The sequence below is a fragment of the Miniopterus schreibersii genome, assembly GCF_964146895.1.
Source record: "Miniopterus schreibersii genome assembly, chromosome: 1".
NCBI classification, from domain to species: Eukaryota; Metazoa; Chordata; class Mammalia; order Chiroptera; family Miniopteridae; genus Miniopterus; species Miniopterus schreibersii.
Genome location: NC_138101.1, coordinates 160,977,044 through 161,001,227, shown reverse-complemented (window position 1 = coordinate 161,001,227; position 24,184 = coordinate 160,977,044). Strand labels below are relative to the sequence as shown.

Sequence of the window (24,184 nt, the reverse complement as noted above, 5' to 3'; positions counted from 1 at the left end):
CTCTCTCTCTCTAAAATCAATAAAAACATACTTTTTAAAAAATCCCAGCTGAGGGAAGACAGCAGTGGTAAAGAGGGACCTTTACCTTTGGTTATCCATGAAAAGTAACTGTATAGGAAACTCTCTAGCTGGAGCAAGGGAGGGAGAGGTGGTCCCACAAACTGTAATGAGGGGTCATTCAAGGAGTTTGGGTTTAGAAGGGCCACTTCACAGAACGTCACATTCAAAAAAGGACTGTCATCTACCTGAGCCCCAATAAGCCTTAGGATGGAGAAAGAAAACTGGATTTGAAATTTCTGCTTCATTTTCATTCTGTTACTGGAACACCAGCTGGAATGGAAGGGCGGTGCTGTACCTGGGTAGTTCTGCATCATCACAGCAGGCATGCCCCGGTAGCTGGGGTGGTTGGGGTCATAGGACTGGCTGTAGGAGTAGCCGTGCATGTAGGGGATGTAGGACTGGTGCTGGGTGAGGGGGGAGGACACAGGCACATGGACACTTGGTCGGGGCTCCTTGTTCCCAAGGCGGGATTCTTCAGATGTGGGCAGCTTGCAGTCACTACTTGTGCTTTCCTTCCCATCCTCCTTGGGGACAGAGTCCTTATTCCGACTCCTTTCTTCCTTCAATTTGCGGTCCCGCTCCTCTTTCCACCTCTCATCTTCTGACTTGATGTCTGAGTACTTGGCAGGATAAACGTATGTCCACATCCGGGGCTCTGCTTCCTACAACAATCACAGAATGAGTGTTGCACAAATTTTATATATATGTGTGTGTGCATGTGTATGTACATATATTTATATTTCATGTTCAGGGTCCCCACAGAAACACCAAAGCAGGTAATACCAGACACCTGGGGCAGAGTATGTTGTGGCTTCTATAGATTGTTTACAATGAACTCTGGTCCCTCTTGCTAAAGAAGCCTGTCCCCTCTGTGCCCAAAAGGAAACAAGGTATGGGGAAAGCAAAGGCAAATCCATCAGTGGGTCTCCTCTAGGGGAGAACACGCATTCTGGAGAAATGACTCCTTGAATAGAAGAGGCTGCTCCCTTTCTAAGGACATTTAGGTTGTTTCATTTCTTCAGGGCAACTTCAGGGGTGGAAGGCCTGTGGCACCAAGAGAGAAGGGAAGACTTTCTAAGTCTCTTAAGCAGCCCTGGCCTGTATGGCTCAGTTGGTTGAGTGCTGACCCATGCACCAAAAGGTCGCTGGTTTGGTTCCCAGTCAGGACACATGCCTGGGTTGTGGGCTTGATCCCCAGTAGGGGGTGTGCAGGAGGCAGCCAACATAAGTTTCTCTCTCACACCTCTCTCCCCCACCCCCTTCCTCTCTCTAAAATTAATAAAAAAGAAGTCTCTTGAGCAGAGCAAGATGTGAGGCCAAATTCTTGGTTCTAGCTCTTCCTATAAAATATTTTTGAAAGTAATTCAGTCTGAGTAGTGTACTTTTGGTCTACTCTAAAATATGGACAGATCACCATTAACTCAATCCATAGGAACCAAACAATGGAAGATACACTGGACTAGGAATCAAGATACCTGGGTTCCAGTTTTGGCTCTGATAGCGAAGTCTCATAACTCTAGCTTGCTAACTTACCTAGCCTCTCTTGTCAAATGGGAAAACACCTTTTGCTGATGTAAAAGTGCTTTAAAAAAAACACGTTAAAATGATTTATGAAGGTAAAAAATCCCTAAAATTACAGATTTCTTCTGTTAATCTGGTACTATTGACCTACATCAGAACAACCTTGATTGTGAGGAAGAGAGAAAGACAAACAGTATTTCTATTCCCTCCCAGAACAGTTACCTGTCGGTACCAGAGTATGGGATCCACCTCTGCCTGTCGGCCACACTCAGCACCTGTCTTAGCCTCAGAAGCCTCCTTGCCTAGGTGGCTGGCCTCACTCAGCTTCACTTTAAGTGTTTCTGGGGCCTGGCTGGGGAGTTTGGAAGAGTCATCTAACTTGGGAATAATGACTGATTTGGCAGGGTCAGCCCCTGGCTCCTTGGCCTTGCCAGGTCCTGACTTCACCAGGTCTGTCAGGCTGGGAGCCTTGGTGAGAGTTGGTGGAACTGATGGCTTTTGCTTCCATTCCTCCTTGAGTGCGGCCTCCCGCTCCTTCAGGCTCAACTCTGCCTTCTTGTCCAGGCCCCGCTGCTGCTGCTCCAAGCTCTGCCGTTTCTGCTGCTCCTCATATTGCTGCCGGTAAGCCGTGTTAGTGCTCAGGAGGTGGGTGTGGTAACTCTGGTCGCTGTAGCCATAGGGGGGCACGTAGGCATACTGGTTGTAGTACAGGGACTGCATGTACATGTTGGGACGCTGCTGGATGACAGAGGGCTGCTGACTGGAACCGCTCAGCTCTGGCTTCTTTTCCTCGCAGACATCGTTCTTCGCTTTGCCCTCCATGCTCTCGGGCTCCTCGTCCTTTTTCTTCAGCGCCTGGCTTTCTACTCCTGCCTGGCTGCCGGGGTTCAGCGCCCCCGGGCTGGACTGTGCATAATTTGGAGAGTAGTAACTCTCAAAGCCTTGGTAATATGGAGAGTCTTTGCTCTGTGGCTGAGGGGGGAAAAGAGTTTTCTTAGCCCCCTCCTTAACCAGCTGCTCGGGGTCCTTCGACTTGACACTGTCCACCTTGCCCTCCCCGTCCTCCCCGGCGTCAGAGATGTCCGAGTAGGCAGGGCTGTTGGTTTTGACCGAGCTGGCTTCGGCGCCGTTCTGAGTCACCACATGTAAGGGAGTCATGGGCTGGGTAGGGGGAGTGCTCTCTAGGCGGCTGCTGCTTCCAATGGACGGGCTGGGGGCATTGTCCGTGAAGCTGTAGATCTTATCAGCTTCAGCCTTGATGCTGGCCAACCGGCTTTGGTGGGGGTCGGACGAGCCATTGAGGAGCCCCTCCATTTTCATCCCATCTCCTGATGATTCCCTGAATGGACTTTTGCCTTCTTCTGCTCGACACACCTTTCCAGGAGTCAGAGGACTTTCGAGTTCCTTTGAAGACTCCTTCTTTTTTTTGTCTTTCTTTTTCTTGTCCTTCGCTGGAGTCAAGGCAGGGTTGACTGTGAAAGGTTCTCCCATCACAGTGGGCTTGGGCTGAATGGGTTTGAGTTGGGGGCTGCTGGGCATGGCTTGGACGACTGTGGTGGTCAAGCCTGAGGAGGAGCCTGGGCTTGCTGCTGTGAAGGTGGCTGTCTGGAAGGTGTAGATTTGTTGTGGGGGGATGGCCGGGGCAATGGGCCGGGCTGACTTTAAGCTCTTGGAAGGCATCTTTTCAGGTTTCAAACAAGAGGGTTTTTTACATTTTTCTTTTTCTATACACTTCCTTTCCAAAGAATCAAAGGCATCATTGCTTGTTTCATCCATTACTGAGGGTCCATCATCAGAGCCATCATTGGATAAGGCCCCAAGGTCTGTGTCCCCTTCCCCACTCAACTTTTTCTTACAGAGACCTTTTGTGCTGAATTTGCTTGAAGGAGAAGGGCTATGGGGCTCTACGAGCCGAACTTTGGGGGTAGCTGAGCGGGCAGGGGATAAGGAACCTTTCTGTGAGACAGATGCACCATTGCAGCTCCCGAGGTCTGCATGGAGGGTGGGCTCCTCTCCGTACTCACTGTCTCCATCTGCTTCTGGCTTGCTGTCATCATCTGTATGGGCATGAGCTTGATGGTACTTCAGTCCATTGATGTGCTTGTACTTTTTGTTGCAATTTGGGTGGGGACAGTCAATCAGGACTGGTGAGGGACAATTTCTGTCTAGAACAGTGGGTTCCACCTTGGTCCCAGGGAGGGGGCCAGTGGCTGAGCCCATGGAATTCGTACGAACGCGCTTGCTCCCTTTGGAGTCCTCTGAGCTAGAATTCAGCTCCATGTCTGAAAGGGGTTTGTTTTTCCGCTTATTTACTGAGGAAGGGCTGGCCTTGACATCCTCAGAGGTGCTACTGGCAGGTGGACGATGCTCTGAAGAATTCTGGCTGCCCCGACGGCCTTTGCTATTGGCTCCTGCTCGGGTTTTGCTGCTGCTGCTGGTCCCTTTGCTGTCAGAGGTTGTGGCTGTCTCACTGACAGGTGTGTTACTGTTGGGACGCATACGCTTGCCTCTGCCCCGACCGTTTCGCATTTCCAAGTCACTGGTGGGGGAGTCACAGAACCTTGGCAAAGGACAAACACAACAGAATGTTATCAAAAAGAGAAAACGTCTTCAAACCAGTTTAGTTGCAGTCTCCAGAAGAACTGTCCAGATGGTAACTATCATTTTCAATGAATATGATTTGCTAAAGGAACTTCTGAAAGAGTGGGAACTGCATTAACTGGTGAGCTCCTAGAATGCTATCTGCATACTAGCTGTAAATTATTCCCCAACGTTTGGGTTCCCCAAATCCTGGCAAACTGCAAACTAACGTTAGGAATAAGCTGTAAGGTGCCATTCACTGAAATGTCAATCTTAAGATCAAATTGCAATTTGAAAAGGTCCTTGTGAAACTCACGTTGTCTAGTAGAGTTTAAAAAACTGAAATGTTCTTGAGTTTAAACTTCTGAGAGATAGCTACCATCAAAAAGGATCATCAATGAATATTTGTTCACCCATAGTCAGACTCTATGGCCTTGGTCTCAAGGTGACTATAGGTAGCAGTCAGAATTCAATAATTACAAAGGCTTAAATAGGGTCTCTACCCCATTTCTACCCAACCCATCAACACCTAGTTCATTTATTCTTGAATGCCAGATGAATATAGTGCCTCCCCCTGTCTCTACACCATGAAGTCCTTTAAAAGCTAGGTGTCTTATTTTTCTTTGCCCTGTATGGCAAATGCTTTTATTTTATAGAAACACATCTATGATATCTCAGGTGAAAAATACCGTTATGAGATGCTGTTAATTTCTTAAAGTCTTTCCGTTTTAAAAAATAAATAATTTTTATTTTTCAATTACACCTGATGTACAATATTATACGTCAGGATAAAGGTGTAAGAATTACTGATTAGGGTAGTTCAGACTAGCATAAACTAAAAAGCTACAGAGTGCTTACCTGGGGGGTGCCCAATCATGCCGTGTGCAGTCAAGAAGTGTACCTACGTATGTCTTGTTCCTCCATGTTACATTTACCACCAACATCCCTGGAAGACAAGAAGACTCAGATAGACAAGAGAAGCCCTTTTGGCCACTGAGAAGAGTATTTTCCATTTGAGTAGTATTCTGGCTCCTGTAGAAGGGTCTAAGGGTGCTCTGGATTCCAATGGGACAAAGGGGGTTGGGCTGGAATAGTTCTATGGGAACGGCCTATAAGACTACCAGGGCCCTGTAGAATGGGCAATAGTTGCAAAGATTTCATGGTCCAGTTAAGACACATTTTTATAACTTTAAAGAAATTATGCAGTATTTCAAACATACTAAAAAATTACAAAGAATAATCTAACAAAACCTCATGGATCTTCCACTCAATGATTTATAAGATTTTTTGCCATTCATGAATCATGTTATTGGTGTCAAGTCTAAGACTTCTTTGCCAACTGAAGATTTTCTTCTAGTTTTTTTTTCCTAAAAGTTTTACAGTTTTCTATTTTAGTCCTTGATTCATTTTGAATGAATTTTTGTATGAGATTCTTTTTTTTGGGTCTATGATGTTCATTTGTTCTGATACCATTTGTTGAAAAGGTACTTTTCATCCCAAGAATGGCTTTTATACCTTTGCCAAAATCAGTTGGGTGTATCTGTGTCTATTTCTGGGTTCTCCGCTCTATTCAGTTGGTGTAAGTGCCTAACCCTCTGCCAATATCACAGTCTCATTGATTACTGTGGCTATATAAGTCTTGAAATCAGATAATCTGATTCTTCCCACTGTACTCTTTTTCAAAATGGTTTTAGCTATTTTAGTTTCTTTGGTCTTTACATATAGATTTTAGAATGATCTTATCTATTTCTACAAAATATCTTGCTGGAATTCTGACAGAAATTGCATTAACCTGCATATCAACTTGGGAAAAACCAACATCTTTACTATGTGCTTCCTATTTATTTAGATCACCTTTGATTTCAGCAGCATTGTGTAGTTTCAGCATATAGATCTTTTTTTTTTTTTTAATGTGTCTTTATTGATTTCAGAGAGAGGAAGGGAGAGGGAGAGAAAGAGATAGAAACATCAATGATGAGAGACTCATTGACCGGCTGCCTCCTGCACACCCCCAACTGGGGATCGAGCCCGCAACCTGGGCATGTGCCCTGATCGGGAATTGAACCTCGATCTCCTAGAGATTTTACACCTAAGTATTTCATTTTTTTTGAGCTACTGTAAATGGTCTTACATTTTTAAATTCGGTTCTCATGTGTTCAGAGCTAGTACATAGTAGATATACAATTGATTTTTGTATGTTTATCTTATATTCTATGACCTAGCTAAACTCATTTATTAGTTTTAGGAGATTTTTATATAGTCATTGAGACTTTCTATGTAGATAATCATGTAATGTGCAAATAAGCGCAGTTGTATTTCTTCCTTTCTGATCTGTATGCCTTTTATTTCCTTTTCTTGTGTTATTACAATAGCTAGAACTTCCAGCACTACGTTGAATAAGAGTAGTGAAAGCAGACATCCTTGCCTTGTTCCTGCTTTTAGGGGGGAAGTATTCAGTTCTTCATCATTAAGTATAATGTTCAGCTCCATGTCTGGGATATATAAAGCAAAAAGAAAACAAAGGGAACTCACCATCATGTTATTACTTAGGTTTTGAGGTCCCTAGCAGGTCTGCCTTCTTTTCTCTACCTTTCATAGTCTTGTTATACTTGTTTTATATATAATGGACATGATTTTTAGTTTATTTAGTGGGAGAAATAGGAAAAAGTATGTCTACTTCCTCTTCCCCAAAGTGGAAGTCCTGGTTAAATTTTATTGGTTATCTTTCTTAGTGTTAGATTTTTATTACATAAAATTTTGGTTTGTAGGTTCTTTTTGAGTGAGGTGTTTTTGTTACTGATTTCCCCCTTCTCTGTTTCATACTTCTGCAATTTCTTCCATCTAGTCCCTTAAGGACCTAGTGGCCTGTGCCATTAGAAGAAACGTAGGATATCATGGTTTTAATAATTGAATGAGCAGGCAGCTAGACATACTTCTTCACAACTCCTTAGGCTTTCTTCCTCCCCTACTCAATTAACTGTTTAAAACCTCCTTTCATGAGGCTGGTTGGAGGTTGGCATCCCACTTCCCTGGCCTCAAGTTTTCTCTCTTTAAGGGGCATTTTTAGTATCTAGTTGTTTCAGAAACTCATTTCTCAGGCAGCATTCACTGTTCCCAGATCTGGAGGCCAGCAGGCCCACAGCTTCAGCCTCAGTGACTTATGTATCTTCTATTTTTGATCCTTGAAGATGGTTATTTTGTTTTTGAGCCCAAACATATTCTTTGATTTTCACTTCATATATTTCACTCCTTGCTATGTGTTTGGACAGAGGGGATGTGTCAAAAGTCTGAACATGGTCATTTTGATTGGAAGTACCAAGGCACATTTTCTAAGTAATGTGTCTAGAGAATAAGTCTGGGGACTCTAGAATCAGCCTTTTGTTTGTCTTGGTCATACACTAATATAATACTATTTGATTCAGCACTCAATTCCCAGGGCCTATCTGTAGCAACTCACCTATATTCATTTTCTTGGATGTAGAATGCTGTCTAAAGATCACTGGACTTGGAGTTAGAAAACCTTAGTCCAAATCCTTGTTCTGCTACAGTGTAACCTTGGACAAGACACTAAACCTTTATGAATCTCTGATTTTTAATCAATACTACAAAATTAAAAGAAATAAATGGTAAGATTTAAAATTAGATAACTAGCCCATAGTAGGCTTTTAAAATATCAATACAAGGAAAGTACTTAGACAAAGCCATGGAGTATCAGGACTTGAGCCCTGAACTCTTGGGCATGCTTTTAAATAAGATCTTATTTAGCCTCTGTTCTCTCTAGGATCAGGTTTTAGGATACTCTGTCATAAAACCAGATCAGAGAAGGGAGCTGGGGAGAAAAAAAGGCTTATGCTTTCAGAAAGTCTCAGTCTAATGAAATTAGGGTAGGAAAGGACTTTAGTTTAGTCAATTAGATTCTAATTCAAACATTTATTGAACATCTATTATGTGCCACGTGTTTTGATACTCATTAGCTTACCAAATATTCACAGTCTTAAATCACTTTTTGAACAAGGCACATCATTAAGAGAAAGCGTAGTCCTCCCAATAATCCTGCCATATAGGGATTGTTAAAGCTACTCTGCAAATCTGAAATGAAAGCCCAGAAAGGCTAAGTAATTTACCAAAGATCTCAATATTTATTAGTGGTCAGATCTTTAAGGCATTACACAGCTATCTCTAGTGGATTCTGATTCTTTTTACACAATTTCCTCAAAATGTCTCTTTATCATCATCTTAGATAAAAAGCACACACAGGCCCTGGCTGGAGTGGTTCAGTGGTCAGAGTGTCAGCCTGTGCAGGTTCGATTTCCAGTCAAGGGCACGTACCTGGGTTGCAGGTTTGATCCCCACCCCCTTGGTCGTGGCACGTGTGGGAGGCAACCAATCGATGTATTTCTCTCACATCGATGTTTCTCTCTCTTCCCCTTCTTCCACTCTCTAAAAATCAATGGGAAAAAAATATCCTCACTCCTTGGGTGAGGATTAAAAAAAAAGCACATACAGGATTGTGTGGAGGGGGGGTATGGGGGACTCAGAGGGGGAAAGGACAGGATTCCTATCCCTTTTGCCAATTTCTAGGGCCCTGGCATCTTAAGGGAAATGGCAAATCTAAGAAAGCAATTAGGCTAAATTCTCCTCGGTTATTAGCAAGTGAATTCAAATGGCTGTCTCCTCCCAGTGATGGGCTGCTCTGATTACTGTATAACCAATTTGAACAGGAACAGAGTCCATTTATTTCTAGACAACGTAAGACTTAGAGATAGGCACCTCATTAATAAGGGCAGATGAACACAGCTGTGTATAGAGAACAGACATACAATTAGAAGACGAATGTTAGTCCTACTCTTGAAACAGCTGGGCAGGAACACACTTATAAATCTGTTTTCTTCCTCTAGTATAATCTGCAAACCTTAGTAATAATGAATGACCTGAAAAGAAGACAGGTCAGAGAGAGTGCTGCAAACGGGAGCGGGGAAGAGGAAAAATTCTGTACGGAAAAACAAAATGGAAGCTTGTTTAAATGTCAAAGCAAACACATTTTTCTGCAGTGTAACTCTCTTCCTACAAGGTTCTTGAGTTGAGACAGCTGGGAGAATAAGAGGACAGGAAAGAAAAGGCAGAAAAAAAGAAACACTTAACAGACCTAGTTTCTCTATTAGGGGCTAGCTCTAGGGCAGTAAGTAGGTTGAAGAGAAAGAGAAAAGTTGGTTTTTATTTTAGAAAGCTTCCTATTTTGAGTAAGTGTTCACAAAACAAGGAAAGACTTGCCTTGTTTGAAGATAATAACACTAAAAATAGTAGTAATAAATTGTGCCTTGTGTTTCTCCAGGTAGTTAGTTTCATATTTACCAAGGGTCTCACAGACATAATCTCATTAAACATTGTTTTATTATTATTATTATTATTATTTCAGAGAGAGGAAGGGAGAGGGGGAGAGAGAGAGAAACATCAATACATCAATGATAAGAGAGTCCTCATTGATCGGCTGCCTCCTGCACACCCCTGACTGGGGATCGAGCCTGCAACCTGGCCATGTGCCCTGACCGGGAATTGAACCACGATCTCCTGGATCCTAGGTTGATGCTCAACCGCTGAGCCACGCCCTGCTGGGCTAAACATTAAGTTTTAGAGTGTTGAGTACTCTTCCTTCTTAAGGGTGATCAACACTTGGCTTCCAGGAGCAGAGAAAAGGGGAAAAGACTTACGTATGAGGCAGTAGTCAAGTTCCCCCAGGTCTCAGGGAAAGTGCAATGTTGAGACAAAACCTAATCTCAAAGCAGCATTGCTTTGCTTCAGAGGGCAATTTGAAACCTCAAAACAGTTGTGTATTCAAGGCTGATCCAAGCACAATAGTGCAAAGAGTAAATTTTACCTCCGGGCCCTCCTTTTTACCATTTCTGCTAGTACATACTTTCAGGGATCTGGTATCTTCATGCTCAGCTGACCACTCTCCTGGTTTTTCTCTCATCTTTCTAGTCATTCCTCAGCGTCTTTTGCTTCTTTATGTCTAACTGATATCTCTTGAACTTCTATCTCCAGCCCAACCTTCCCCTGAACTCCAGATTCATATATCTAATCACAAATTTGACATTTCCATTTGATGTCTAAATAGAGGTCTCAAACTTAACATGGCCCAAACTGAGCGGTTTCCCCGACACATCCCCTCCCCAACCAACCAACAACTGGCTCAGTTTCCCCTATTTTGGGTAATGGCATCTTCATCCTTTCAGGTTCTTAGGTCAGGTCCAAAACCTTCGGAATTTTACTTGACTCCTCTCTTACTCTCAAGCCCCACATCTGACAGCAAATCTTGTTGGCTCAACCTTCAAAATATACCCAAATTTTGACCATATCTCACTACCTGCACTTCTCCAGCTCCAAGAACTCCTTTAATTATTGCAACAGCCTCCTAACTTACATTCATCCTTATCACTCTCTGGCCTATTCATAACACAGGAGCCAGAGAGATCCTGTTAAAACCTCAATCATATCCTATGATTCCTTTGCTCAAAACCTTCCAAAAGCTTCTTTCCATTTCACCCAGATTAAAGGCCTAAATTCTTATTGTGGCCTTAAAGGACTCACATGATCTTGGCCTGCATTACCTCTCTAATCAATGTCACCTTCTATTACTCTGCTCCTCACTCCGCTCTAAGCAGTGACCTACTTGGCTCTTTGAACACAACAGGCATGTTTTCATCTTGTGGCCTTTGAACTTGCCATTCCATCTACCTGCAACATATTCTCAAAGCTTACTCTCCCTTCACTTCTTTCAAATCTTTTCTCAAAAGTCATCTCAGTAAGGGTTATCCCTAATTCCCACTTATATGCTCCCTAGTTCCCTTTCCTACTCCCCCCACCAATAGTATTTATCAGTATGAAACACCGAAGAACTTTTATTAATCTTGTTTATTGTCTATGTCCAGTCCTATTAGAATGTAAGCTCCACGATGGCAAGGATTTTTATCAGTACTTTTTACTGCTGTATCTATAACTACTAGAACCATGTTTGGTATATAATAGGTGCTCGATAAACACGTATATGTTGAATAAATGAATGTTCCTTATTTCTCTCCAAAAACTCTGTTCAAGGAAATAAAACCTTACAAGTAGTTTCATCCTCATATGTACTAAGTCTAAGGAGTCTTGCTTAGACTTACTTGAAATGAACAATGGTTTATTTTGTGGGCTGAGTAAGCATCTCCTTCACTCAGCTGAGACGGTAACTAGCTGTGTAACTGAGCAACCTACTTCACCCTCCTGGGTTTTGATTTCCTCATCTGTAAAGCGAGAGGGTTGGGCCAGATGAACTTCAAGTCTTCTTTCAAGTAAAAAATTCTGTGATTCTATGAGAGGCTATGAAACTCAAGCACTTAAAAGTATAAATAACTTTTAAAAAGTATAAAACTCCATTTCCCATGAAGTTTTAACAATGATCAAAGACTTAAGGTAAAAAAAATACAAGGCATGAAGTATAAGTCATGTCATTTCAGGCATTATTTACTTGGGAGAAAAAAAAATATTACCTGAGTGGGTATATAAATGGGTAAAAGCACTCTGGAAAAACATTTTATTTTTACCAAAGCTCATGTATTTCTAAACAGATCTTCTAACACTAAACATAGACCTACCCTACAACCCAGCAATTGTTAGAAATTAGAGCTTATACTCAACAAGAAACTTGTAAAAGAACGTTCACAGCAGCTTCACTCGTAATAGCCCCAAAATGAAAAACTGGAAACAACTCAAATGTCCATAAAAAGTAGAATGGACAAATAATTTGTGGCATATTTCTAATGTAATAGTATACAGCACTGAAGAAAGAACTATGCTGTTGTATGGTCACATACAAGTAAAGAAAAAGCAAGGTAAAGAATTGTAACTATAGTATGCTACCATCTGTGTAAAAAATAAGTGTAAATATGTATTTATAAGTGTATAGAAAGTCTCTGGAAGGATAAGTAAACTAGTAATAGTGATCTTATCCAGGGAGGGAAACCAGGTGGCTGGGATTCAGGCTAGGGAAACTTGTTTTTTATTCTGTGCTCATTTTACCTTTGAATTTTGCACTGTATGCATGTATTATTAAAAAAATAAAGATAGAAATAGTTATTAATTTTGGTAGGAATATTTTTTAAATGTTTTAAAATTTTTCCTTTTAGGAAGGAATGCAGGCAATACTGAACTTGAAAAGGCCATTTAGCCCTTGCCCGTTTGGCTCAGTGGTTATAGGTCAGCCTCCAGATTGAAGGGTTCCGGGTTTGATTCCAGCCAAGGGCACATACCTCGGTTGCAGGCTCAATTCCCAGCTCTGGTCAGGGCATTTGCGGGAGACAAATAATTGATGTGTGTCTCTCACATCGATGTTTCCCTCTCTCTCCCCCTCTCTCCCTCTCTTACTTTCTCTCTTCCACTCTCTCTGAAAAGCAAAAGAAAAAATATCCTCGAGTGAGGATTAAAAAATAAATAAATTTAAAAAGAAAAGAAAAAGGCATTCAAGTGGCAGGATAGACACTCTCTCTGAAACCCTGTCTTATTTCCTTAAATGGGCAACTTCTCTTTATTCAATTCAGAGTATCACAGTGATTATGGCAGTTTAAAACTATATCCACAGTGCTGTCAAAAAGAATCCTTATCAGGATATGTCTGTAATGGACAAACAAATACAATGAAATGGATGCACAATAAAAGTGTTCAGATATATTAAAAATATATATATATATATATATATATACATATCCACTTATTCTTTGACATTCCTCCCTTCAAAAAGGTGAGGCCTAATTCCCTTCACCTTGAATGTGGGTTGCACTTCACAACTTGCTTCCAATAAACAGAATATGGTGGAAGTGATGTGTGTGACTTCTCAGACTAAGCAATAAAAGGCACTGTGGGTTCCTCCTTGCTTTTGTTCTTCGATTACTTCTCTTGGGGAAGACAGCTGCCGTGTTCTAAGGACAGTGAAGCAGTGCACCCTATGGAGAGGTCTGTGAGGCCAGAAACAGAGACCTCCTGCTAGTAGTCATCTGATGAGCCAACTTGGGAAATGGATCCTCTAGCCTCAAATAAGCTTTTGGATGATGCTAGCCCCAGCTGACACCTTGACTGTGATCTCATGAGAGACCTCGAGACAGAATCAGCCACCTAAGCTACTCCTGAATTCCTGACCCACAGAAACGATATGAGATAATATATATTGTTTTAGTCCACTAATGTTTTGGGGGTAATTTGTTACAAAAAAATGAATAACCTGAAGCAGTGTCTTACCCTGGGTAAGCAAAGAATTTGTTTAACTTATTTATTCCTTCCTGGAGCAAGTATGTACTGAGCTTCTGTTATTTGCCAGGCATTGTGCTAAGCAGTGAAGTTACATAAAACAGCTAAGATACAAAGGTCTATTCCTGGGCTGGGAGCAAATATTTATTAAGAGCCTACTTTGTGGAATTCACTGGAGTAGGTACTGAAGAACAAAGATAAATAAGGCCAGCTGTCTGCTTTCAACATAAAGGACTGAAAAAGAGAAAGCGTAGGGAGAAGAGGTCACATGTGACTGAATACTCCAGGAACTTTGAGTTTTCAAATGGAAACATCAGCATTTGCCTATATGCTGCTTTTAAATCTCGTTTCAATCTGAATTTTCAATCCTAGTTGATGCTGACAATTACTTTCTGGATAAAGGGCAGGTTGGCATGCACATATGCTTGCTTGCTTGCATTCGTTCATTCATCATTCATTCATTCAACAAATGAACACCTACTCTGGGCCAGACACTGTTCTAAAGTAATGGGATACATAGCAAAGCACTGGACTGACAGTCTTTGTTCTTATGCAACTTATATTCAAATAATGGGAGACAGACAATAAATAAATGAACAAGTAAATATATGTTAGATAGTGGTAAGCCCTATGGAGAAAAATAAAGTAAGAGCAGAGGAGTAGAGGATATGAAGGTTGGGGATACAGCTATTTTATAAAGGGCAGTCAAGCCTTATGAGGCCACATTCAAGCAGATAAACCTGAGAGAAGTGAGAGAGTAGCCATGTGGAAATTAGAACATTTTAGGTAGCCGGAAAAGCAGGTACAAAGAACTGCTTTAGTGGGAATGTGCTTGGCATGTCTGGAGGCACAGCAGAGCAAAAAGTGAGGCTAGAGTGAAGTAAGCGAGGGGAACAGATGAGGTCAACAAGACCAGGGCAGGTCAGAAAATGTAGACAAGGGCTGACATACTTTTACATAAGGGACACACAGTAAATATTTTAGGCTTTGCAGGCCACAGAGTCTCTGTGGTAACTTGTCAACTCTTGATGCACAAGAAGAATCACAGACAATATGCAAAATGAATGGGCACAGCTGTGCTCCAATAAAATTACAGAAACAGACAGCGGACTGGAGCTGGTCCCTGGGCTTTAGTTTGCTGACCCCTGATGTAGACCATCTAACCCCTTCCAGGGCAAATGACGAAGGTCAGAGGGGAATGGTACATATGTCCAGACTTTGGCTTCAGAAGGCATGCTCATAGGAGAAACAAGATGGCGGAGTAGGTAACAACTGCACCTGATGCCTCCTGCAACCACATCAAAATTACAACTAAAATACAGAACCACCATCACTCAGAGCCTCCTGAGATCTGGCTGAACAGAAGTCCTACAACCAGGGAGCTGAAAAAGCACGAAGAGCGGTAGGACGGGGGGAGACGAGGGACGATCAGGGCTGAATCGTGGAGACGTAGCCACGGGCCCACACCCTGTGCCGCAGTTGAAACCCAGGAGGGAAGCTCAGTGGCTGTTTCCCGGAGGAGTGAGGGGTTCCAGCCCCACAGCAGGCCCCCAGCCCAGGGCTCCAGGCCGGGAAGAGACGTCCCCACAACTTCGGGCTGTGAAACCAGCAGGGACTGTCCCTGAGGGTCGTGGAGGCTGCGGGAGCCCCAGCAGCTCCTCTTAAAGGGCCTGAGCACGGACTCACTCAGACGTGGTCCCTCTGAGCCTAGCGCCGGGCAGCAGCCTGAAAGGACCTGGGACACTCGGGGAGAAACTAACCTGCCTGAAATCCGGGCGAGAGCTGGAGGGGGGGCTTCCTCCCAGGCAGAAGGGCTGGCAGAGGCCATTGCTCCTTTGGAGAGTCCTCTGGGCACACAGCCAGCAGTAGGGCGCCATATTTGAATCGCCAGCACCTGACTCATACCTTTGGCTCCGCCCCTCCCCACCTGCAAGCTCATCCAGGCGATTCCCAGGAACTTTTCTCTGCAAGTGGCCTCTCGAGCCTCATGCTTAGGACTTTCCTAAAATCTCTCAAACAAGCAGCAGTGTGCCCCATACATCTTGATAAGTGGCCCCAGGCCTGGCACTAGCGGCAGCCTGCACTGGCTCATAGCTTGGCCTCTCCTGGACACCTCCAAGCCCAGCACAAGTAGTAGCCACCTACGGTTTGCTGTGTAGCTCATGCTGGGTGGCTCTGGGCAAGGCACTGGCACAGGCTGAGTTTGCACCTCCTGGGAGGCCTCAGAGACAGTGCACCTGGAGGCCTCAGAGACAGTGCACCTGGTGGTGAGACTTGGCCACGCTGGATTACAACCCTACCACATCCACAAGTGACACACTCAAGGGGTGCACTTGGTGAACACCAAAGCTCCACTCAGTAAATCCTGCTCCATAAGGGTGTCTCAAGCACAGCAGCTCTTTGGCTGTAGTTGCAGCTGGTCCTCACAGACAATTGGCCTGGGAGTCAATTCCTCCCAGTGACGCCAACAACAACCAAGGCTCAACTACAAGAGGAGGGTGTACACAGCCTACACAGGTGGCCCACTTTGAGTACCCAGCTTAGGTGATCAGGGAAGCTGTGCCACTGAATCTACAGAACACTTACCACATTAGGTCACTCTACCAAGTCTGGGAGATGTAGCAGCTCTACCTAATACATAAAAACAAACACAGGGAGGCTGCCAAAAGCAAGAGACAAAGAAACATATGCCCCAAATGAAAGAAGAGAACAAAACTCCAGAAAAAGAACTAAAAATGGGGGCAAGCAATTTATTAGATGCAGAGTTAAAAAAACTAGTTATGAGGATGCTCAATGAACTTGGTGAGAACATCAACAGCATAAAAAAGGACCAGTCAGAAATGAAGGATACAGTAACTGAAATGAAGCATAATTTACAGGGAATCAGTAGAGCAGATGAAGCTGAGTATCAAATCAGCGATTTGGAATATCAGGAAGCAAAAAATAACACCTAGTCAGAACAGAAAAAAGAATCCAAAAAAAATGAGGATAGTGTAAGGACCCTGTGGGACAACTTTAAGCATACCAATATTCGCATCATGAGGGTGCTGGAAGGAGAAGAGAGCAAAAAATTGAAAACCCATTTGAAAAATAATGACAGAAAACCTCCCTAACCTGGTGAAGGAAACAGACATACAAATCCAGGGAGCACAGAGAGTCCTGAACAAGATGAATCCAAAGAGGACCACACCAAGACACATCATAATTAAAACGCACAAGTTTAAAGACAAAGAGAATCTTAAAAGTAGAAAGGAAAAAGCAGTTGGTTACCCACAAGGGAGCTCCCATAAGACTGTCAGTTGATTTCTCAATAGAAATTTTGCAGGCCAGAAGAGATTGGCAAAAAATATACGAAGTGGTGAAAAGCAAGGACCTACAACCAAGATTACTCTACCCAGCAAAGCTATCATTTAGAATCGAAGGACAGATGAAGAGCTTCCCAGACAAGAAAAAGCTAAAGTAGTTATCAACACCAAACCAATATTATATGAAATGTTAAAGGGTCTTCTTTAAGAAAAAGGGGAAAAAAATATTGAAAATTTGAACAATAAAATGGCAATGAATACATATCTATCAATTGAATCTAAAAAACAAAATAAATAAACAAGCAGAACAGAAACAGACTCAGATATAAGGAATATTTTAACATCTAGACTTGCCAGATGGGAGGGGGGTTGGGGGGATGGATGAAAAAGGTGAAGGGATTAAGAAGTATAAATTGGTAGTTACAGAATAGTCATGGGGATGTAAAGTACAGCATAGGGAATATAGTCAGTAATATTCTAATATTAAACTATGTATTGTGTCAGATGGTGCGAGATTTATTGGGATTATCACTTAGTAATTATGTAATGTCTAATCACTGGGATGTACACCTGAAACTAATATAATAATTTATGTCAACTGTAATAAAAAATAACAATTACTTAAAAAAATTTACATCGAACTGAAAGGTTTACTCTATTTGGGGAAGGGAAATGAAGATACATAAAATTATTAGTAAAAAAGAAATACATATGCTACATACTGTGGTATAGCCATGGAGTGTGATAGAGCACAGAAGGAAGAATAGGTAGGATTTTGTAAATTGTAAGAGTATCTGGGATGAGCATGGTACACATAAGAAAGACTGAAACCATGTGACGATGAGCTGAGGATGTGTGTTATAGAACAGAAAAAAGACCTTGAAGAAGCTAGTCTAATACTTGATGCTAAATAAATACTTGTTAATTGTTACTGATCGGAGCATTAAAATAGAAAATAAGAATTCTTGATTGGTGTGTTGGGTTGCTTAATTCACTCTTCCCCAACCCTCCCTCATCCACTCTGTTCTCTAAATATGGTAAGAACGAGGGTATGGTCTTCAGCTTCTTTTTGTTATTTAACTACTTGATTCATTTTACACACTTTCCATGCCCTTTCTCCCATAGTCTTCTTTATGTTTAGTGTAAATATTTTTGTTTACATATATTCAATTAAAATGTATACTATTGTTTTGATTTCTTGCATTTTAATTTACATATATAATATTACGTTACAGATATCATTCTGTTTTTTTAACTTGGCACTATGTAGTTAAGAGTCACCCAGAGGATTAAAGATGACGGCTGACTGAGTGGAAGCTACACTGACACTCTCCTGGGACCAAACTGAAATTACAACTAAAATATAGAAAAAACATCCTGAATAATCAACTGCAACTGAAGATGAGCTGGAGAGCACCCTCATAACCAAGGAAGAAAAGTGGAGACCACATAGAGACTGGTAGGAAGTGTGGAGGCATGAGAGGGCTGGCTGGGTTCCACAGGCAGCAGCTGAAGGTCTGGAGGGATATTTCAGCTGTGGGGGATTCCTACTGAGGACTCTGGGGTCTAAACCTCAGGCTGGGCTTCCCAGCCAAGAGCACCAGAACTGAGAAAGGTGCCCACATAACATTTGGCTGTGAAAAGCAGCCAGGTCTCTGTCTGCCCAGGGAGAAACGGCTACAAATGCAGGCACCCTCTTAAAGGGCCAATGCACAAAGTTTCATGTGCACTCACAACAGAGGCAGGGTAGAGTGAACTGGAGCTGTGTGGGGAGAATCTAGGGTTGTGGGCTCTAGAGATAGAGCTCAGAGGGCACCCATCTGGATTCCTGTGCCAAGTCATTCCCCTATACTGCAGAGGACATCTTTCTCAGGCAGATGTTTTGCTGCTTTTGCCTGGGGGAAGGGGGGAGCAACTGCCTCACCCTGCTGGAAACCCTCTCCCACTACCCAGAGGAGTTTCTACAGCCTGAGACTCATTAAGAGAATCACATTAATCAGCCTGCAGCCAGAGGCAAACTTCAGAGTACTTTGAGTCTTTGCCTGATCTGCTTTTGGACCCAGGCCTTGGAAAAGCAGACTTTGGTGTGCATCTTGGTCCTGTCCAACTACACCCAGCTCCAGCAGAGGAGACATCTAGCTGAAGGTTGTTGATAGCTCCACACAGGGAACTCAGGGTTAGTCACAAACAGTGTCTGACATGGGCCTGCACCAGAGACCCTCCAAAAAGGCTGAGAGTCCTCTGGCGAATATATAATGCTAAGTGAAAAAAACCAGGCAGAGAAAGACAAACAACACATGATCTCACTTATATGTGGAATGTAAAGAACTTAATAAACTGATGAACAAAATAGATTCAATGACATGGAAGCATGGATCAGACTGACGAATCTCAGAGGGACAGAGGAGGGTGGGAGGGTGGTTGGGTGGAGGGGGAGAGATTAACCAAAGAATTCATATGCATACATGCACAACCCAAGGATACGAACAATGGTGTAGAGAGGGACTGGGAAGGGGAGTGGGAAGGGGTGGAATGGGTCATTGGGGAGAAAAAGGGACATCTGGTATATTTTAAATAAAAATAAACACACATACACACACACACACACAAAATCATCTATTAGGAAAAAAAAAAAAGACTGAGAGTCCTAGCAGATCTACCTAATACATAGAAACAAACCCAAACAGGCAGCCAAAATGGGGAGAGAAAAAAACAAGCCCCAAATGAAAGAACAAGAGAAGTCTCCAGAAAAAGAGCCAAATGAAAACAGATAAGCAATCTATCAGATATAGAGTTCAGAATGCTGATTGTAAGGCTGCTTAACAGCATGAAAAAAAAGATATGAAAACTATGAAGGAAATTAAGAATGACATAGCAGAAGTAAAGAATACATTGGAAGGAATAAACAGCAGATTAGAGGAAGCTGAGGACTGGATCAGCAAATTAGAAGACAGGGTTGAAAAAAAAATCAATCAGAGATCCAAAAAGAAAAAAATCCCAGGACAGTTTAAGGGAGCTGTGGAACAACATGAAACAAAACAATATTCGCATTATAGGAATACCAGAAGGGGAAGAGAATAAGCAAGGGATAGAGAATTTGTTTAAAGAAATAATGGCAGAAAACTTCCCTAACCCGGTCAAGGAAAAAGTCACACAAGTTCAGGAGGCACAGAGTCCCAAGCAAGAGGAATCCAAACAGTCCCATACTCAAACACATCATAATTAAAATGCCAAGAATTCAAGACAAAGAGTGAATATTAAAGGCAGCAAGAGAAAAGCAATCTGTTACCTACAAAGGAGCTCCCATAGGCTGTCACCTGACTTTTCATCAGAAACTTTACAGGCCAGAATGGAATGGCATGAAGTAGTCAAGGTAATGCAAAACAAGGATCTGAAACCAAGACTACTCTATCCAGCAAGGCTATCCATTCAAAATAGATGGTGAAATAAAGAGCTTCCCAGACAAAAAAAAAGGCTAAAGGAATTTATCACCACCAAACCAGCACTGCAGGAAATGTTAAAGGGACTGCTGTAATAATAAGAAGAAATCGAGAGAGAAACATTGGCATAAAGTATTCAAATGGCAATAAATAAGGACCTGTCAATAATAACCTTAAGGACTTTAAGGGAGAGATCAACAGCAATACAGTCATAGTTGTGGACTTTAACACTCCACTGACTTCACTGGATAGATCTTCCAGACAAAAAGTCCACACAGAAACAGTGACTCTAAATGGTACACTAGATCAGATGGATTTAATTGATATTTACAGAACATTTTACCCCAAAGCTGCAGAATATACATTCCTCTCAAGTACACATGGGTCATTCGCAAAGACAGACCACATGTTAGGATGCAAAACGAGTCTCTACAAGTTCAAGAAGACTGAAATCATATCAAGCATCTCAGATCACAAGGGCATGAAATCAGAATAGAAATCAACTATAGTAAAAACACTCAAAAACATTCAAACACATGGAGGCTAAATAACATGTTATTAAACAATGAATGGGTTACCAATAAGATCAAGAAAGAAATAAAAAACTTCCTGGAAACAAATAAAAACGCACACACGACAACCCAAAATCTATGGGGCACAGAGAAAGCAGTCCTCAGAGGGAAGGTCACAGCACTGCAGGCCTACCTACATCAAAAGGGAAGAAAAATCTTTAGTGAAATATCTAACCCTACAACTTAAAGAATTAGAAAGCTCCCTGTGAAGCCCGTCCGGCCCAGGGCTTTTGTTTGCTGGTGTTTTTATTTTATTACTGCTTCGATTTCATCAGTTGTTATTAGCCTATTCAGGTTTTCTGATTCATCCTGATTCAGTTTTACATGATCTCACTCATATGTAGAATCCAATAAACAAAAGAGATTGAGGAACAAAATAGATCCAGAGACACAGAAGCATGGAACAGACTGATGAATCTCAGTGGGAAGGTGGGGGTGGGGGTGGGGGTGGGGGTAGGCAGAGATTAATCAAAGAACTTACATGCATAACCTGTGGACACAGACAATAGTGTGGTGAAGGTCGGGGGGGGGGGGGCCAGATGCGGGTGGAGGGGATCAATGGGGGGAAAAGGAGGGGGTATCTGTAATACTTCTACAATAAAGATGATAAAAAGTCACCCATATTGCTATATTACATCTAACCTGTAAGGTTATTTGTAATATCTGTACCTATCATTTAATAAACAATATTTAATGAGTTCTTATCAGCAGTTAGGAGATATGAAGATAGAAGCCAGAAAATAGAAGCCAAGGTCCCTATCCTATCCTCAGGTATTTTACAGTTCAGCTAGAACAGATAAAAGACACAAAAGATAACATGCTACCAGGGAGCAGTTGATAAAGACAAAATAAAGTTTGGTTGAATGGCCTGGTGAACCACAGCTTACCATATTATGACATAGTGAAAAAGGAGATAGGAAGGATGTGGTGTTTAGATTTAAATGAACTGATATGGTGAAGCTGTAAAATAACATTTTAGATATTTCTAGACTTTCCTCTAGATCAGTGATTTTCAATTGGTGTGCTGAGGCACACTGGTATGACGCAAGAATTTTTAAAACATGAAATACCTGACTATTTAGATAGGGGCACTGACCTCTTTTCCCTTAGATTGTCAAATTAAAAAATGACAACTGTCATTAAAACAATAGCTGTGTGGTATGAGTGAATCAAATTTATACCTATTTTTTTTTTTGCCAGATTGGCAAAAAATATATTTTTTGGTGTGCTGCAGAATTTTAGTAATTAGTTTATGTGTGCCGTGAGATGAAAAAGGTTGAAAATTGCTGCTTTAGATGGTGTCAGAGCAACCATATTGTCTTTTATAATTCAAGTTTCCTTCAACATTATAAAGAATAAGTAGTTTATGACTCATTTAGCAACCTGATGGCTCCTTTACCAATTTTATTGCCCTCTGGCTCCCAGTCTTGGACAGAGAGAAATCCTAGACATTGCTGAGAAATTAAAAATCAAAGATAACTCAAACCCCAATGGTTTCTTATACAGTCTACAAAACTATTAATTCAAAGCAATGTACTATTTGTGCTTGCTTGTGAGTTGAGAAGTGAGGTTGAATAATTTTTGGTCTCTGCTTCCAGGAAACTTAGAATCTAGAATGAAGTAAAGGGGACAAAAACTCTTACTATAAAGTGCAAGACATTATCTGCCAGCAATGCTTCCCACTACTAATTCAAAACATCACAGGGATGCATACGGTCGGTAATGAATATTCTAACCTGCCTAAGGAAATACGGGTTCTTTAAAGACTAGTAATAAGTTTTTAAAGATTGGATTAATATAAAATTATTGCTGGGTTAAATTAGGCACCTGCACCAGACTGGAAGCCATCTAGAAACAGCCACAGTGTGTACTTTGTACACACTTTCAGTATCTTTTAGGTAATATGGTATAATGTTAGAGAGGTTAGAAGTGAACTCTAAGATTTCATGTGATCAGGGGTTTTGTTTTTCGTTTTTAAAATTCTGAATAACTGAACTTCTAGTACACAGAGAGCTGGGGATGGTGGTGGTGGCAGTGGTTAATGAGAATAAGGTGAGAGAGCTAACACATAACATGTAAAGAGAAACCAAACAGCTTCTACTTCCTCCCCAAGAGGGTAGCATTTGTAGAAAACTACAAGGTTGGCATCTGGAGAACACCTGGGAGAAACTTCTAACCAGGCCTTCTCCACCAACTATCACTGCCAGAGCAGCTTACAAACCTTTAGGTCATCTTAGATCCTTGCTGTGCCTAGGATGCTTTCTCCTTGTATAGCCCTCTTGACAGCTCCTGTCACAATCTTTCCCCTCCAGATACTAGTGATGAACTGGCTAGAGAACCCTCACACTGCACAGAAGCTAAGCCATGGTTCACTGCTCTTAACTAACTCCTCATAATAGCAGGTACTTACTGCAGTTAGTTACCTGTTCTCCTAGTTAAAAATAACTAGGCTGAAGAAGAGCTGCAGTAGTCTGCTCAACTGCCTTACCCAGAGTCATCCTTTCAGGAAAAGCTGAAAACAAACTGAGCCTATAATTTAGCCAAAAGTGATCTCTCTTTTTTAAAAAAATATATCTTTATTGATTTCAGAGAGAGGAAGGGAGGGAGGGAGGGGGGGAGAGAGAGAGAGAAACAAACATTAATGATGAGTCATTGATCAATTGCCTCCTACATGAGTCCTACTGGGGATCGAGCCTGAAACCCAGGCATGTGACCTGACGGGGGATCGAACCATGACCTCCAGGATCATAGGTCGATGCTCAACCACTGAGCCATGATGGCTGGGCAAAAGTCATCTCTTTTGATTCTCAATTATATGGTATCTTCTGATTGTGTCATTAACAGGGCTCTTAATATGCAGTGTTTGGTGGTATAGTTATTTGCATATATTTCTTTAAAGATATTTTAGTTATATTTTCTGAAAATAAGCTCCCATACAAAGCAAATGTGAAGAAACAACTCCACAAATCTTAGGAAATAAAGCTTCCTATTTGGCATTACTTGGCAAAAATGTGGCAGGGTATAAATTTCTTTTCATTTCGGTACATTTGAAAAGTAAACAGGACTAGCTTTAGGCAAAGTTGTTTAAGATGGTCTTCGATTTAGTAAAGGTTTACATTTCTAATGTAACAAAATCCATCAATCCATTTCTTTGTGACTTCTTTCATTAATTTTATGCCTAGCCTTTTCATCTAGAAATCTGGATATTATGTATTATTTTAATTGAACAGCTTTACAAAAATCAAACAAACATGCACCTCTTTAATAAATCTTGAATTTATGTATGTATGTACATATGTATGTCTATCTATATATACACACACACACATAAACTTTTTTTTCTATTTTGGAAATTATTTCCTTATTTTTATTATTTTTAAAATTTTCTTTTTTTATTAAGGTATAATTGATAAATTGTAAGACTCTT

General features: G+C 41.6%; 1 protein-coding gene across 1 annotated transcript in view; it reads right to left on the bottom strand.

Moving 5' to 3' along the window:
- ZNF609 (zinc finger protein 609) overlaps positions 1–24,184 on the bottom strand; it is a 186,931-nt gene that overhangs the window by 9,532 nt on the left and 153,215 nt on the right. The window contains exons 4-6 of the mRNA XM_081121694.1: positions 5,020–5,107; positions 1,804–4,141; positions 356–722 (exon numbers count right to left, since the gene is read on the bottom strand). Of these exons, the coding sequence (XP_080977820.1) occupies positions 356–722; positions 1,804–4,141; positions 5,020–5,107 (2,793 nt within the window). The remainder of the gene's footprint in view (positions 1–355; positions 723–1,803; positions 4,142–5,019; positions 5,108–24,184) is intronic.